At 38.8% G+C, this 18,152-nt stretch overlaps 1 protein-coding gene across 1 annotated transcript in view; it reads left to right on the top strand.

The window, feature by feature from the left end:
* Window positions 1-13,662: 13,662 nt before the first annotated feature.
* GPATCH1 (G-patch domain containing 1) overlaps window positions 13,663-18,152 on the top strand; it is a 51,033-nt gene continuing 46,543 nt past the window's right edge. The window contains exon 1 of the mRNA XM_012553761.2: window positions 13,663-14,099. Within this exon, the coding sequence (XP_012409215.1) occupies window positions 14,027-14,099 (73 nt within the window). The 5' untranslated portion in view covers window positions 13,663-14,026. The remainder of the gene's footprint in view (window positions 14,100-18,152) is intronic.

Raw genomic sequence — 18,152 nt, 5'->3', positions numbered from 1 at the left:
GAAATAAAGAATTATGTGTTTTTATTATACATATGTATTTATTAAATTATGTATTTTTATTTAAAATAAATAATTACTGGAATGAAGAGGGAAAAAAAGGAGCTTGGGACTGCAAAGAATAGAGAGGAGAGAGAAGCAGGTAAATGGAAAAAGGTGTAAAACTTTCCATCCCTAAACCTATCTTCTGTTTGTTCTTAAGACTGGCATTATGGAGCCTAGAGATAACCTCGTATCCTGCTGCCTGACCATTCATCCCTCAGCCCCAATCAAATACACAAATACTCACTATAAGACCCATACAGTTTTACTTGTGAAAGTTCCTATTCCTTGTATCATTTTCCTGTGTAGATCCAAAAACAATGGTGCCTGGGTCAATAGAGAAATACAAATTCAAAATGTCTATTGTTTTATGCTATTAAAGATAACTACTTTAAAAGGACATTGAGTTTGGCACCCTGAAGTAAAGCCCAAAGTACTAAAGTAGTGTGTGTGAGAAATAGATGAGCATTTGGTTTCCACAATTATACAAATTAAATTGGAGAAATGAAACAAATTAGAAAATTAAAAAAAATTATATAGAAATATATAGAAAATAGAAAAAAAATTAAATTAAAAATTAAAAAATTCACAAAGGCATTAAACAACCAGGAGTGGAGTTTTAATTTTGAATGGGAATCTCTAGGATTTTGCCCTTCCCCTCCTCCAGGTAACCTTCCTCCATAAGAATGAAAAATATATGCTCTTTGGAGGCAGGGACTAGCTGTATAATAAGAAAATTAAGTTTCTTTTTGGACTAGGAAGGATTGGAAGCGTGGAGACATGATCAACCAATAGCAAGAGCTCAAAGAAGAACTACTCTAGTCATATTTTGCTTAAAATTGGGTATATTACCCAATTTTATAAGGCAGAATGGTGAATATGAAAAGTGATATTTCTTCAAAAGGAAACTATAAATTAACCAAGCTATAGGATCAGGTTCCCATTTCCCCCTGCCTTTCTTCTCTGACAGACAATTCCCAGGATATGGATGGCAATTCTGGGAATGTATAAAATAAATTGACCTAATCCATACCTGCCCATCCTATACATTGAGAATACATATCTCAGGGTCAGCAAAAGACATGTCTCTGTTTAAATTCGAATTTATGTGTTATTTCCCGTTTCCCTCTGATCTAGCACCTATTTTCCCAGCCAGTGTCAGATTGTTTTAATGATTGATGCATCTTAATATAGCTTAAAAAAAACAACAAAAAACAAAAAACAAAAACCTTTCATACTTAGAATGTAAGGTCACATTTTCAGCCAAAGAGGATGAACCAGCAAAAGGGGATTAATATTTTGTCAGGGAACATATATTCTTTATGATGCTTATGCTCAGTGTTTCACTTTTATCTCTTGTATGGTTGGAGTGACTCTTGTATCTCATGAAAAGTGAATTAAACTTTTTCTTTACACCTTGAGAGATTTCTGAAATTTATTGGATGGGTTATATATCACATAGTTTGGGGGCTCATCCTGAGATCACATGATCATGGAGGTCACCAGGTTCTTGGAACTTGGCAAGAGGCTCCCTGTCCAATTTCGGCAGTTTTGCCATGTTTGAGAGTCTTCTTCCCCATTTTGAGCAAAAGTGACTGGAAGCAGAGAGACTCACTGTAAAGCAAAAGTAAACCCTGCAGCTCAAAACCTGACCTGTCAGTGAGAGAATGCAGTCAGGCAACTTTTGTGCACCGAACCCAAAGGCAAGGAAAGCTGGATCTTGGAATCTGAGGGCATTAGATTCCTGGAGGTTCAGGACTGTTTGGGTGACTGAGGGTTGGGGAATCCCCGCCAAATTGGGTGTAAGAGACCAGGATTTAAGCCTACTTGATCCTGAAAAGTCTGGTCAAATATTCAAAATGGGAAGGGCTCAGTCTAAGCCTTTCTCCACAGAAAAGGAAATAGATTCCCTTGGAAAATAGATTAAGCAATTGGGTGGACTACCATAATATGAGGGCAAAAGTAAAAAAAAAAAAAAAAAAAAATTATTAAATATTGTTGTTCTGTATGGAGGGGATGTTCTCAAGGCTAATTGAGTATGTCAGACTTAAATCTTTATGTAAATGTATGAAATTGAAGTCATGCTGGATGAGTGAGTGTATTGGGTTTTGATCTTGGTAATGTAATTTGGGAGCTAATTCAGCATTCCTTAGGGATTAAGATAGCCCAAGGAAAGAGAATCTTTTTCTCTTTCTCTTCTTCTGAATCTGGCTGACTGTAGCAGCTTTGTAGAAGGTGGGGTGAGAAGAGGAAAATTGTATTTAAGACAGTAATGATATGGAGCAGGAATGGGTGCTTTACTCTTTCCTGGCTTACAAAAAAGAAGTTTTTTGGGAATCAGGAAAGTAACTTAAGGACAATTCTGTTTGAATGGGACATTTAGGTAGAATTTAGGGAATCTTAAAAATTCAAGTACTGGTTAATTTTAAAATAACTTTAAATTTGTATGTGTATTAAAATTGGAAATTTAATTGGTTGTGATACAGATTGATTCTGTTCTATTTGAACTGATAAGCAGTGGGTTCTTTCTGAGATTGTAGAATCTAGATTTGGTTTGTTATCTAGTACCCTGAATATTCATTAGACTGTAAACTGAAAAACTAACAGGCAATGCAAAATATTTTTAAAAAATCTGTTATTATTAGTTTTGCTAACTCAGTAAATGTAATTTAGAAGATTGGGTATTTCCACCTTTGCTTGGGAATTAAGAGGAAGTTACAACCCAAACCATTTGGCTATTACTAATGAAAATTATAAGATTGTTCATTATATTAAAACCTACAACTGGTAATTACTGTGTGAGTAGAACAAAAGTAAAGAAGAGAAGATTTAGTAATTTCTGGAGTGGGGAGATTCTTGATTTGCTAATTAGTCTGAAATTAAAAAAATTGTTAATGAATGGGAGTAAAGGAAAAGATTTCTGTGTACCTATACAGAAGTCACTCTTGTAAATGGGAAAAATGAAAAGATAGATGTAAATCCCAGAAATGGAGAATAATTCGGGAGGCAGAAATTGAATTATACAATTGGTATTGAAATTAAAGGTGTTAAAATATCAGGTGGTATTTAAAATGCACCTTCTTTTGGTAGAATGTGAATGGCAGAGACGGGAAGTTTAAAAATTTCCCATTTAAAATCAATCTGAAAAATCCAGAGGATGTGGTGTGTTAAACAATATCCTATATCATTGGAGGGAAAAATAAGATTGCAATCAGTGAGAAAGGGACTTATGAAGGATGGACTACTAAAACTTTATATGTCCCCTTTCAATATTCCTATTTTGCTCTTTAAGAAATCAGATGAGACTTATGGATTAATAATTAATTAAAATATTTTTAGCAGATTCTGGAGGTTTTGAGAATAAATTTTAAGTTGCTTGGCACTATCAGCTAAATTGAGTTGTCTGTTTTTTTTTTTTTTTTTTTTTTTTATAGTATTTTTATTTACAAGTTATATGCATGGGTAATTTTACAGCATTGACAATTGCCAAACCTTTTGTTCCAATTTTTTCCCTCCTTCTCCTCACCTCCTCCCCTAGATGGCAGGATGACCAATACATGTTAAATATATTAAAGTATAAATTAAATACAAAATAAATATACATGTCCAAAACATTATTTGCTGTACAAAAAGAATCGGACTCTGAAATATTGTACAATTAGGAAGGAAATTTTCCTGTGAAGGAAATCAACAATGCAGGTGGGCAAAAATATAGGGACTGGGAATTCAATGTAATGGTTCTTAGTCATCTCCCAGAGTTTTTTCGCTGGGTGTAGCTGGTTCAGTTCATTACTGGTCCATTAGAACTGATTTGGTTCATCTCATTGCTGAAGAGGGCCAGGTCCATCAGAATTGATCATCATATAGTATTGTTGTTGAAGTATATAATGATCTCCTGGTTCTGCTCATTTCACTCAGCATCAGTTCGTGTAAGTCTCTCCAGGCTTTTCTGAAATCATCCTGTTGGTCATTTCTTACCAAAAAATAATATTCCATAATATTCATATACCACAATTTATTCAACCATTCTCCAGTTGGTGGGCATCTACTGAGTTTCCAGTTTCTGGCCATTACAAAAAGGGCTGCCACAAACATTCTTGCACATACAAGTCCCTTTCCCTTCTTTAAGATCTCTTTGGGATATAAGCCCAATGGTAACACTGCTGGGTCAAAGGATATGCCCAGTTGTCTGTTGTGTTTTTAAACAGGCCTAGTTTACATGATTAAAAGCCTTCTGAGGGAAACTGCCCTCTCTGGGATTTTCCAAGCTTTCCAGGTTTGTGGAATCTAACTTGGCTAGAGACATGTCCCTGGCTGACCTGAATTCTTCTGGAATTTGTACTGGTGCCCCAATATCTTTGACAGGGGACCCCTCCCCAGCATTTCTGACATAAAGGGTGAGATAGTCTCACTGGACCACAGACTTGTAGCTGGACACCTGAATCCAAATTCCTCTGACCCTTTTCCCCCAGGGTCCTGGAGTCTACCAATTTCTTAAAAAATTGTGGTCAGACTTGAAAGGGTAGTTTTCTGCCACCTTAAGTTCTGGGGCTGTGTGTGTTAAACACACATTGTAATTCTGATTTTGAAATTATATGGGATAATTACTATTAACTCATGCATACTAAAATTATGAACTTGTTTATTCTGGTATAAGATTTTAGAAATGTGTATATTGCTATTGAAATATTGTTACTAGAAATTTAAATCTGCATTTGATTTGATATTAAGTTAAAAATGTTGATTCTCTGGTCACTAACCTAAAGAGGTTACATGTTTGTATCACTTAATTAGAAGAAATATATTTAAGCTACTTATGTGGCTTGCTAAATTGTATATTAAGCTGTGCTTTAACATTTTGTCACACCAGCTGGATATATGGTATAAGTTTTGTGAAATTTAGTCCAAACCTATTTAGAATATTACTCTTAAAGTTTTGTCTTGCTTTTTCCCTTTAACAAAGAAGTAGAGGCAGGAAGGTTTGGCATATAGGGATGTGTGTAATTGCAGAGCAAATTATGTCTGAAGGGTGGGTAGTATATCTAGAGATAGATGGGAAGGTACTGAGGAGGTGTCCCTTTGGAGGGAGGGACCCTGACTCCAGAATTTTTGGGTTAAGTTTTAATGAAATGATGTCAGTGGAGAAACTAGGATATAGAGCAGGGGTCCTCAAGCTTTTTAAATAGGGGGCCAGTTCACTGTCCCTCAGACTGTTGGAGGGCCAGACTATAGTAAAAACAGAAACTATGAACAAATTCCTATGTACACTGCATATATCTTATTTTGAAGTGAAGATACAAAACGGGAACAAATACAATATTTAAAATGAAGTAAAGTTAAATCAACAAACTTAGCAGTATTTTAATGGGAACTATGGGCCTGCTTTTGGCTAATGAGATGGTCAATGTCTGGTTCCATATTTGTCACTGCTAATTGTAACAAGTGATGCAAGTGTGCATCCATTAGTCTTGAACTGGTTGGAGATTTCAAATGTTTCATTCTAGAAAAAGTCTGTTCACAGAAGTGCTGCCAAAGATGGTTGCCATTTTGAGTGCATGGTTCCTGAGATGAGGATATGTCTCAGAAGGGAGAGATGCATAGAAATTATGAAGGTTGCTTGACTTGAATGTGTCTTTCAGAGAGTCACAATTTTGCAATTCAGCCAGTTCCATTTGGTAAATTGTATCCACATTTTTAATGTAATAGAAAATGGGTTCCGGAAAAGCTGTATGTTCTGTTCATGGAGATGAAGCTCTTTAAATCTAAATTAGAACTCCTTTTGCAATTTTTCCAGTGAATCCACACATATTTTGTTTGGAAATGCAATCAGCGGTTTTTCCGCTAACAGATTTTGAGTTGTGGGGAGATGGTAAAAGTTTTCCTCCTTCACTTGTTTGATGAGGAGGCCTAATTTTACTTCAAATGCTTTGACATGTGATTGCATATCACAGATGAGCTTCCCCTTTCCTTGAAGTTGCATATTGAAATTGTTGAGTAGCTCTGTTACATCTGTCAGAAAGGCAAGGTGCCATTTCCATTCTGCATCATTGAGCTCTGGTACTTCTTTGTTTTTTGAAAGCAGAAAAATTGTAATCTATGGAAGTAAGTCATAGAAATGTTTCAAAACTCTCCCTCGACTCAGCCAATGGACTTCTGTGTGAAATAGAACATCTTCATACTCAACATTTAGCTCAGACAAAAATTCCTGAAATTGTCTGTGATTTAGTGCATTAGCTCTAATGAAGTTAACATAAGATACCACTATTTTCATAACAGAGTCCCACTTCAGTGATTTACTACAGCGCTTGTTGGTGGATGAGGCAGTGTATGGCTATTGGATGAGAATGGTTATGTTTGTCCAAGCAAGCAATTACTCCTTTCTTAGACCCCACCATGCTAGGAGCACCATCAGTTGTCACACTGGCTAGTTTAGCCTAGTTCCAGCTCCAAACCATTATAATTTGGCAAACCTTTTCATAGATATCCTCTCCTGTAGTTGTTCCTTTGATGCTTTGTAGTGCAGCAAGCTCTTCTATGACTTCAAAATAATCATTCATGCCATGAATAAAAATTAGAAGTTGTACAGAATCACGAACATCATTACTTTCATCAAGTGCCAAGGAAAAATATGAAATTATTTTTATGGAGTTTTGCAAATGCTGATGCAGATTGTTTCCCATATCTTCAATCCTCTGTGTAATTGTAGGTCCTGAAAGACTCACTGTACTAAATAAATTGGCTTTCTCTGGACACATCTCTTTGGCAACAGAAAGAAGGCATTCTTTAACAAATTCTCCCTCCACGAATGGTCTGCCAGGGTGTGGCGTGCTATTAGCTTGGCAACTTGAAAACTTGCTTGCAGTGATGAAATATTTAGCTGCTTCTGCTTCACAAAAGTATTTTGCTGAGTTGTCAATGTATTTTTCAGTTTTAATATTTTATCTTTTCTCACTTCTCTAACCAAACAATCATATTTATCTTTATGTTGAGTTTCATAGTGTTGACACAAATTATATTCTTTGAACACAGAATATAGTGTCTGGCATATCAGATACACAGCTCTTTCCTTGTACTGCATGAAAAAGTAATCATAAGTCCCCTTTCTTTGAATATCTTACACTCTGAGTCAATTTTTCTTTTTCTTGACATCATTATTTCCTAGGGGTTCCAAATTGCTATTAGTAAAATACCTATATATATATATATATATATATATACAGCGCTACAAAAACAATATACCAGCAATAACTTTGCCCACACAGAGACATACAGACTGCAAAACCCAACTTCCTCCAAGCTGCCTCTGCACTGTGATGCCTCCGTTTCCAACACTCTCTCTCCCACTCTTCTCACTCCCGCTTCTGACCTTCACTGCTGCAGTGAATTCCCCCTGCAGTGGCTGTGACATGTGCAGCATGCACTGTACATTCCCCATGCCTGTCTGTTGTGGTGGCTGCCGTTACTGTACAAGGCCGCGAGCCCTTCTCTGTCTTTGCATCTCTCTCCCTTCCCCACACCACACACCCGGGCCTGGAAACTCACCTCACCTCACCTTGGTATTGCCTCATACTCTGTCTCCACTGCCTCAGTCCAGTACCAGAAGTGTGCATTGCTAAAGCGAGTTTAGGTCGAATGTCACTTCTGGTCTGATTTTACCATAACCCGGTGGGCCTCAGCATAACGTCCTCAGCAGGCCGCATCTGGCCTGCGGGGCGTAGTTTGAGGACCCCTGATATGGAGGATGGATGGAAGCTTTCATCTCAGGTTATGCTGCTTTAAGAAGGGTTAGTGGAACATTATCCCTTTCTTCATCCCTTTTAGCTCTTAGTAAGAAGCAAGGACTGCTGATCCACACAAACGTTTGGAGTTTATAATTCCAGGAGACTGGATATCTTTTAAATCCTGGAAGGCTCAGCATGAGAAGGACTAACTTATTAGATGCCGAGACTGTGGTCCAGAGTCTGAGAAGAGGTAGACTCTATATCAAGGCTAAAGGACCTGTGGAGGAATCTCAAGAATGCACTGTTGAAGACAATTTATAACCTGTAAAAACTGACTTTGCCCCAGGGAAATCACCATTTTGAAAGCCCGGGAAAAAGTTTGTCTAGATTTTATAGTCTCCAAACAAGGAATGGGTTTATTGCTAATTTTCAAGTTTGTTATATAAAAATGAATTTTTACTGTTTACCTCATACCAGCAAGAATTTTTACTATAAAAAGGGTCAAAGATGTGAAGTGAAATGTATGTGAAGTTTATCAAATTTTGTTTTAATTGATTGTATTGAATCATCTTAACGTTATAACCATTATTAATTATTATTATTATTATTATTATAGCTTTTTATTTACAAGACATAAGCATGGGTAATTTTTCAGCATTGACCCTTGCAAAACCTTATGTTCCAACTTTTCCTCTCCTTCCCCTCACCCACTCCCCAGATGGCAGGTAGTCCAATACATGTTAAATATGTTAAAGTGTATGTTAAATGCAATATATGTATACATAATTATCGGATTTAGAAGTAAGTATACCTATTGTTTAAAGGGACTCTGAGAAAAATAATTTTTGCTTTTGTCCCGTTGAATGTTTCTGCTATAGACAATATGCAATTTATAATTTTTCTATGTATTGAGCATTGTAAAGGCAAAATGATTTTTATAATGCTGATTTTAAAATCATCTACTTAGATATGAAAGATAAGCTGTGAACTTTTTAGGATGAATCTCTTACTGTTATCAACGTAAGATAATAGTCAATACCTATTTAGGATATGTGATTCTTGAGAGCCAAATTCATCTGAAGCTTTGATTAATGAGATTTGCTATTTGAGATAAAATCTCTCAGGATTGTAGCTGATATTATTTGGAGTTTTAAAAGTATTTTTAAAAGGTATGATTGTCTGATGAATTGTCTGATGAATCATCTAATCAGTGATCTACCATCTGAATGGAATATGCCTCAAGCTACTCAGAATGTGATCTTGAATTGTTACAGATGGAAGTTAGTATCTGGGCAAGACTTGTGAGGACAACCTTTGCCTCCACTTAAGGTAGGCTCCCTCTGACTCAGTTTCATAGTGCTGTTCTTTTGAATAAGGACCCGTTTGATTATTCCTGAATCTGGCTTAAGGTGGAATTGTTACTACTGATTAATTGAATTGATTAATTGAATTATTAATTCATTAATTAATTGATTAATTGAATACTGGGACAATTACCTGAAGTAAAACTGAGTTAAGGATACTTTATCCTGTAACATGTATATGCTCTCAGGCCAAGGCCTGAAAGACCAATTTTGATGCTATTTAAATCAGGTCCTTGTCTTTTTTTTTTTTTTTTTCTCTTATGGAAAGTTTATATAATGGGAGCAAATGGTCAGTAGAAGCCATGAGCACAATTGAAAAAAAATGTAGGCATTATATGCTAAAATAGGTGAGTATTTGGCCTAGTCATCTTTCTGTTGCTAGTGCATATGTCTGTTTTATTTATTTTAACGTTTCTGTTGTTGCTGACTTTTGTGGTAGGCATCTTTATTTGTGAAAGGTTATCTACCTTATGAAATTATGAAGAAACCTCATCAAAATAAAGAGGAGGGACTGAATGGGAAAAGTTAGATATTTCTTCAAAAGGAAACTATAAATTAATCAAGCTATAGGATCAGATTTCGGTTTCCCCCGCCTTTCCTCCCTGACAAACAATTCCCAGGATATGGGTGTGATGCAAATTGTGTCCCATGTAACTTTTGGGAGGGGCCCTCCATGTTAACTGTGTCCCCTTGTGGGGGGAATTCCTGACTCTCAAACCCTAGGAGGGGTACACCTTTCCCAGACAATTCCTATTCATTTGGAAATCTTAGTCAACATCCTTTTGAGTAGTTCAAACTGCTTTTCAGCCGCAGGCCAAGATTTACCTGATATAATAAAGGGTTTGTTAACTCACCTTTGCCAAATTCCTAATCAGGAGTTTGTGCACTAAGAAAGGTGTCTTCTTAGGGTACTGTTTTCTTAACCCATCTTTGCTAATTCCTAATCAGGAACTATTTGCTCTTCTGAATTTAGCCCACTGATGAAGATATTTTCTTCTCAGTGTAATCCATCTTTGCAGAAGTCCAAACAGGACCTTGCCCACTAAGAAAGCGATCTTCTTAGCAAGCTGTCTTCTTAGTGCAAATAAATCTCCCTTTGCCACAAACTTCAGGTTTTGGAATTTTTACGCAAGGGATCTGAGGCATCACCCAGAGGGGATCTCTTACCCTCAATTCGTACCCCATCTGATGGACAGAATAATTCTGGGAATGTATAGAATAAACTGACCTAGTCCATGTCTATCCATCTTATATTTTGAGAATATATCTCAGGGTCAGCAAAGAGACATGTCTGTTTAAATTCCTAGTTTTCCCCATTTTTCAATGATCTAGCACCTTTTTTCCCAGGCAGTGTCAGATTGTTTTTAATAATTGAACTATTCCTAATATAGTTTTGAACGAGATGAGGTGAAATCTTTCAAGACAGTTGTGAAAATTGAGTAAGGCTTCATCTATTTCAGAGTTGGAGTAGGCCTGAAGGACTTTAAGCATCAAGTCAAGGGCATACTTAAGTCCCTTCCCTGCTATCTCCTAAGGGCATACTTAAGTCCCCTTGTTATCCTATAATATCAGTGTCTTTCTGTTTAGGTCAAATATGGGCAACTATGTACTTATTGGTCAAGTTCAATTTCTTGGGTAGTTCCCGAGTTTAGAATGTAAGACCCTCAGCCAATAAGGATGAGGGGTCAGTGGTGGGAGGGGGTATTTGCGTTGGGGATAAAAAGTGTTGACCCTGCCCCCTACGGCATCTCCTCCCTTCGATTGTCTGCTCAAGGAATGGGACACCCTATTCTCTCAAGATCGTATAATAAACTTTGCTTTGCTTCTAGAGATCTCTCCAGCTTTTTTTATTAAATGCTGTAAATTCGCGCTTTCATGTGTAGACTGTAAGGCCATATTTTCAGCCCATGGGGATAAGTCAGCAAGGGCCAGAGTTATATTGCATCAGGAACATGTTGCTTATGATGCTTATGCAGGAGGCCTCACTTTTACTTTTCAGTTTTATACTCTTGTGAGAGTGATACCCACATCTCATGAGAAATAAATAAAAATTTTTCCTACATCTTGAGAGATCTCTAAAATTTATTGGATGGGTTACATACCACACAATGGTAATCTAGAAAAGATACTGATGGGTCAAGATTCAGAAAGAAGAAGTAGGGCTAACTAAGGCTAATAAAAAGGCTTGACCTGGCTTCTGTGGGTGTATTTTCATTCTTGTAAGACTGTAAATTAAATCTTTTCTGCATTTATCAGTGAGTCAGTGCAGTCCTTGGTAAAATATTTTATTTCTTACATGTTAAAAGGATTCTGATATGTTAATGGAAAAAAATATTCACATTGAAGAAATGCCTTAAAGTATTTAAGCATTGTGTATTATTTAACAAAACAAAGCAATAACCAAAAAACTCATCCTTTGGGGGTGTATTTTTTTCCTGAGTTCAAATCTAGCCTCAGACACCTACTGGTTATATGACCCTGGGCAAGTCACTTAATCCTGTTTGCCCAAATCATTCTAGTATCTTTGCCAAGAAAATCCCAAATGGAATACCAAAGACTTGGACACAAATGAGATAAATTGAGTAAAGACCTCAAATAAGAATATAGCTTTGACCTATGCCCTAATTGTGATTGAAGATTTTGCAATAACAAGTTAAGCAATAGCTAACAGCTGCAGGTGTTTGATTATCTTGGATAAATATCTTCCTTCTGTTCCTCCCCCCCTCTTTTTTTTTTCTTTTTTTTTTTTTTTGCTGAGGCAATTAGGGTTAAATGTACTTAACTGAGGTCAAATTTGAACTCAAGTCCTCCTGACTTCAGGGTTGGTGCTCTATCCACTATGCCAACTAGCTGCCCTTTCCCCTCCTCTTAATTAGCATTAAATACTTAATGGATAAAGAGTTTATTATTTAGTAGTATTCTTTTGTTTCTGGGATAGATTTCCAGAAGCCTGGACTCCCTAAGACAATGGGAGAAAAGGTGAGGGTGGGGTTAGAGTGGGGATTATGGTTAGGGTCTATATAATTTTGTGATTTGTATTTTGTGCTTTGTACTCCTTTACTGATGATACCTTGTCTGTTAGGAGTTGCCCTTTCTCCCTGAGCTCTGGGCTGAAGGGTCTTATACTTTACCCAGAGTTCCCCCATTATCTGTGGCCCTCTACAGCTAGGACATGGGAATACAGATAAAAGGAATGAAACAAAATTTACTCTGAAGGGCTACTTTCTAACATGGGAAACAAATACATATATAAGTGCATACAGAAGAAATATAAAGAGAATCAAATACAAATAAATAGTTAAATCTAAGGTAGATAGGAAGAGAGAACATTAGTATTTGATGGTATCTGGGGAAGGCTGCAGTAGCTTAAGATGAATCTTTCTTGAATGGGATTCTATGTAGCTATGACGAGGGGAGCCCTAAAACACTAACACTCTCTCTCTCTCCTTTTGCCCCTACTTTGGGGGGGAAAGCTTGAGAAACTCCCTCTGAGAACCTCTCACCTAAGGGTCCCTCCCCAGGAATCAAGATAAAGTAGTTTCATTCAGTTATCTGGGTGGGACTGGTTGAGTCCAGGACCACTCCTACTTAGCTTGAGCTAAAGACATTTCTGTCCAACTCTATTGAATTGGAGATTAGCCCAGAGACACTCATTTAATTTCAAGATTCTCTATCCTGATTCCAGCTCACACTGCTCCCAGCCCCCACCAAGAGCAGCCCTTATGACAAGCTTCCTTCAAGCCTCCTTGCAGAGGACCTAATCATGGCAAGGAACTTCTCTCTCCCCTTGGCACGGCTGCAACCCTCTGCCCGCTGAGCATTCTCTGTCAGCATCACTCCCTCTTTATCTCTCTCACCTATTTCCCTAACAGGAGGATTTCTCTGCTCCCAGCGCCCCGCAAAAGCTGATCTCTCAGTTCTAATAATAAACCAGCCTCATCACTAGCCTTAGCTGTATAACCCTTTACTGAGAGGACTAAATTCTAACTAGAATCCAGTAAAGAAGCAGTACCAAGGGGATACACTTATACAGCTTTCAATCATAGATATGTTAATTCTATAGTTCAAGGGTAGGGCTCAGTTTCCTGAGGCAGATTCGTAGACCAAGGATTCATTACAAGGTCTGGGGACCCCAAAATCACATTACATCATAAATACTCTCTCACTATTGACTCACCCTGACTGTATACCCTTAATGTTCTCTCTGGGTTAAAACTGGCTAAAACTGTAAGTTGGAAAGATGCCAACCTTCCTCATCCCCCTGTCAATGAGGTCACATGCGCAGTCCTGCCCTATACCTGTTTACCTTACATCTTGGCTACGCTCATAAAACGTAAACTCCCGGAGGGCAGCGGCTTTTTCTTTTTTGGGCTGGGCGAGCCCAATACCTGGCAGTGCCGTTAGATTTTGAGCTCCTCTGGAGAAGGAGCTGTTTTTGCTTCTCTTTTCATCCTCAGATGCTTGTAATCGGAGCTTAACGAATGTTAAATGGCTGGTCCTTAGTAAGCGCTAGATAAACGTTTATTGGTTTGCAGACTAGTGGCCAAAGGCATGAAGCTAGTTAAGTGGAAGAGCCAGGAATAGAATTTAGGTTTCCTGTCTCTTAGTCTGATCCCTTGTAATTTTGGGGGGAGAAACTAAGATTCACGTGGCCAACTTTGACTTCTCCAAGATCCTCAACGTGACCCAAAATCTGCCACTGATTTCGGTCCGTCTGGACCGCCCCCGCGTGCTCGCGGGTCACAAGAGTCCCAGCCTTCCCAGGAGCGCAACGCTCAAGTCTGAGACTCTCCGCCAGGGCGGGACTGACCGGCTAGAAACAGCGGCAGCGAAAATGAGAGTTTTGGACCTCAGCGGCCACTGTAGGTGGGAGTAGGAGGGGCGGAGTCGGGAGGAAGCAAGATGGCGGCCCGCGGTAGTGACAGCGATGACGATCTGGTCACCTACGGGACCGGCCTTGAACCCCTGGAAGAAGGTGCTCGCGCCGGGGTGGGGCTCAGTATCGTCCATCGAAACGGGGCGGGGAGCAGGGAGTAGGCTTCTTACGGTTTGGTGGCCCGGGAGAGGGAGAGCCCAGAGAGCGAGAGAGGGAGTCCCGGAGGCGGGAGGTGAGGGGAGACGGGGTCTCTTCCGGAAGCCCGGGGGTCCCCGGCGGGGGGGGGGGGGGAGAGCCGGGCCTCCAGGGCAGGCCGGGCCTCCAGGGCAGGCCGGGCCTCCAGGGCAGGCCGGGCCTCCAGGGCAGGCCGGGCCTCCAGGGCAGGCCGGGCCTCCAGGGCAGGCCGGGCCTCCAGGGCAGGCCGGGCCTCCAGGGCAGGCCGGGCCTCCAGGGCAGGCCGGGCCTCCAGGGCAGGCCGGGCCTCCAGGGCAGGCCGGGCCTCCAGGGCAGGCCGGGCCTCCAGGGCAGGCCGGGCCTCCAGGGCAGGCCGGGCCTCCAGGGCAGGCCGGGCCTCCAGGGCAGGCCGGGCCTCCAGGGCAGGCCGGGCCTCGGCTTCAGGGCACAGAATGGTGCCCGCGTCGGAGGGCCGGGCTGGGACTTGGGCGTTTAGTGTCGCGAAAGCTGCCGTGAATCCCAGGGCAGGCAGCCGCAGCGGCAGCAGCGCCAGGTTTTCTTAGCCCGCGCCGCCGGGGAGCTTTGTGCACGTGGACCCGGGCTGTGTGGTTGTTTGTCCCGAGAGCCTTCTAGGTTTTAAAATTGCATTGAGATTCATTAGGGGTGGGAGTCACCTAAGTTCGGGGCCGTCTCCACCTCTCTCTGCTTCAGGCTTTTGAGCCTTTCGTTGATTGCTCCGATTGATTTAACACAGCTCGTAGAGATGAATACAAAATACTGAGATAAAACGGATTCTAAGGGATTTCATCCCAGCAAGGGGATGAGACATTCAGTCAGCAAATATCAAGGGACTACTAAAAGCACTACAATGATCTAATACCGCCACCGCGACTACTAGTACAATTCCTACCAATAGTAGGAGCAGATTACTGACTCTTTGACAATATATTAAAACCTTACCAAATAACACTGGTAGAGCACATAAGATTCCTTGACTACTTATTGAACTAAATAATGCCCCCAAGCCCTCCAACACGTATGTTTTTAATTTCCCCCCAGTTGCATGTGTTTTTGACATTTTAAAAAAGTTTTGAGTTCCAAATTCTCCGTCTCATCCCCCATTCTTGAAACAGTCAGCAATTTGGTATAGTTGATACATGGGCAGTCCTTTGTAATGAAAAACATTTCCATATTGGTCATATTGTGTGAGAAAACATAAGCAAAACAAAATAAAAAATAGTCTGCTTCAATCTGTATTCAGACATCAGTTTTGGAGACAGCTTTTTTCATCGTGAGTCCTTTAGGATTGTCTTGGATCATTGTGTTGCCGAAAATAGCCAAATCACTGATAGTTCTTTATTATACAGTGTTGTTACTATGTATAATATTCTCCTGGTTCTGCTCCCTTCACTTTGCACGAGTTCATGTTTTCTGAAGTTATTCTGCTCCTTATTCTTTATATAGCACAGTGATACTCCATTACAATCATATGCCACAGCTTATTCAGCCATTCCCTGATTGATGGGCATTCCCTCAATTTCTAGTTCTTAACCACCCCAGAAAGCTACTATACATATTTTTGTACAAATAGATCCTTTTCCTTTTTTTAAAAAAAAAAAAAAACCTTTTTGGGATGCAGACCTGTTTGGATTAAAGGGGTATACACAATTTTATAACTTTTTGGACATAATTCCAATTATTTTCCAGATTGGTTGGGTCCTTTTCCAGCTTCACCAGCAGTGCATTAGTGTCACAGTTTTCCCACATCCCTTTCAGCATTTATTGTTTTACTTTTTTGTCATATTAGCTAGTCTGATAGGCAATTGAATTGTACATTTGAATAAAAATAAATTCTATGATTTTTGGTAAAGTCTCATCTCACATGGGGGAAAAGATATAGTAGATTGTCATAGTAATGGCAGCAGCAGTACCATTGTTCAGTCATGTAGCATTCTTCATGACCCTTCTATACTCCATTCTTTTGAAGTCTGTCTAAGCTCATGCTCTTTGTTTCCATAATGGTATTTGTCTATCTCATTCCCTGCTGTCTTTTTTCCTTTTGCTTTCAATTTTTTCCCAACATCAGGGTCTTTCCCAGTGAGTCCTGTCTTCCCATTATGTGATAAGTATTTAAGCTTTAGCTTCAGTATTTGATTTTCCAGTGAATATCCTAAATTAATTTCTTTAAGTGTTGACTGATTTGATCTCCTTGTTGGAGTCTCAAAAGTCTATTCCAGTCCTGCAATATGAAAACCTCAATTCTGTGGTGCGTAGCCTTCCCTAAAGTCCAACTCTCATAGCTGTACATTACTACTGGAAAAATCATAGCTTTGACTATTTTGGCCTTCGTTGCTTTTTAGAATGCTGCCAAGATTTGCCATAGCTTTTTTTCTTAGAAACAAGCATCTTTTAATTTCATGGCTGCAGTTGCCATGTTCAGTGATCTGTGAGTCCAAAAAATATAAAATCTGACATTGCTTCCATTTCTTCTCCCTCTTTTTGCCCAGAAGTGATGGGACTAGTAGCCCAGATCTTAGTTTTTGCTACTATGCCAGCTTTTATACTCTGTTCTTTTATCAGAGTTGATATCTGAGATTGTTGTTATTTCTCTAGGCAACCTTAATTCCAACTTTTGATTCATCTAGTTTGACATTTTACATGATGTGCTCGACATGTAAGTTAAATTAATAAGGTAAATAATATATAGCTGCCATATTCTTTTTCCAAATTTAAACCAATCAGCCGTTCCATGTTCCATTCTAACTGCTGCTTCTTGACCCAGATGCAGTTTCATCAAGAGACAGGTAATGCAATCTGTTACTCCCATCCCTTTGAAAAATTGCCACATTTTGTTGTGATCCAGTGTAGTTAATGAAGCAGAAATACATATTTTTCGGGAACTCCCTTGTTTTCTCCATAATCTGCTAAATGTTGGCAATTTGATCTCTTGTTTCTTTGCCTTTTTGAAAAACCATCCTGCTTTTCTGGTAATTCTTAGTTCACATATTGCTGAAGCCTAGCTTGCAGAGTCTTAAGCTTAACCTTGCTGGAAGGTGAAATGAATTGAGTTGTTCGATAATTTAAACATTCTTTGACTCTGCCCTTCTTTAAAATTGGGACATATACTGATCTTTTCCAATCCAGTGGCCATTGTTGAGTTTTCCAAATTTCCTGCTATGTTGAATACAGCATTTAACAGCATCATCTTTTTTACATCTTTGACAATTTTAAGTGGAAGAACAAAAATAAAGTCTAAAAGGAAGGTTAATGAGTGCTAGTACTTCATTCTATCCCTATAACAATCCTATGATAGTTTAGCAATTGTGTCTATGTTTAAGATTAATTCTCAATCAATAATTGTTTTTCGAAGTTTAGTTTGAAACATAAATCACGACTTAAGAGACCTTCATCTAGCTACATTTATCTAACTTGTCCCTAAATTTTTGGGAAGTAAAGTAGTTATCTTCTGTCAGTACTTTTAAACTTCAAAGTATATGGAAAATAATTTTCAAACTTTTGTAGCAATTAAGTTATGTAATCTTTTCTAGGCCAGAGAGGAAGTATAAACCTGCTTCTCAATTTAATAATGTGGTTAAGATCCAAAAGTCCCATTTCCTACAAGATTTTCTTAGTCACACACTAAAGAAAGGATGAGGAAAATATAAAACAAAGATTTTCCCAGAACTTAGCACATAACATGGTTCATACTAGGTACTTAATGGTTTTTTGATTGACATTTAACTTTGCTAGAATATGTATATTCTCTAAAACATTATACCTCTGTCTACTTCCTAGAGTAAAAAAAGATTGATAAAATGAATTTCAAGGGCAATAAAGTTTTAGGAAAGATAACTTGTTACCTTTATCATCTGAAATTGGTATATAATTGTCATCTGAAATTGGAAGAAATTTAGACTTATTTTGTTTTTGAAGAGACATTTTCCTTGAATGATTTTTGTTTCTCCTCCTTCATTTTTC

This window comes from Sarcophilus harrisii, chromosome 2 (genome assembly GCF_902635505.1).
Source record: "Sarcophilus harrisii chromosome 2, mSarHar1.11, whole genome shotgun sequence".
Lineage (NCBI taxonomy): Eukaryota > Metazoa > Chordata > Mammalia > Dasyuromorphia > Dasyuridae > Sarcophilus > Sarcophilus harrisii.
This window is presented reverse-complemented; position numbering and strand designations above follow the sequence as displayed.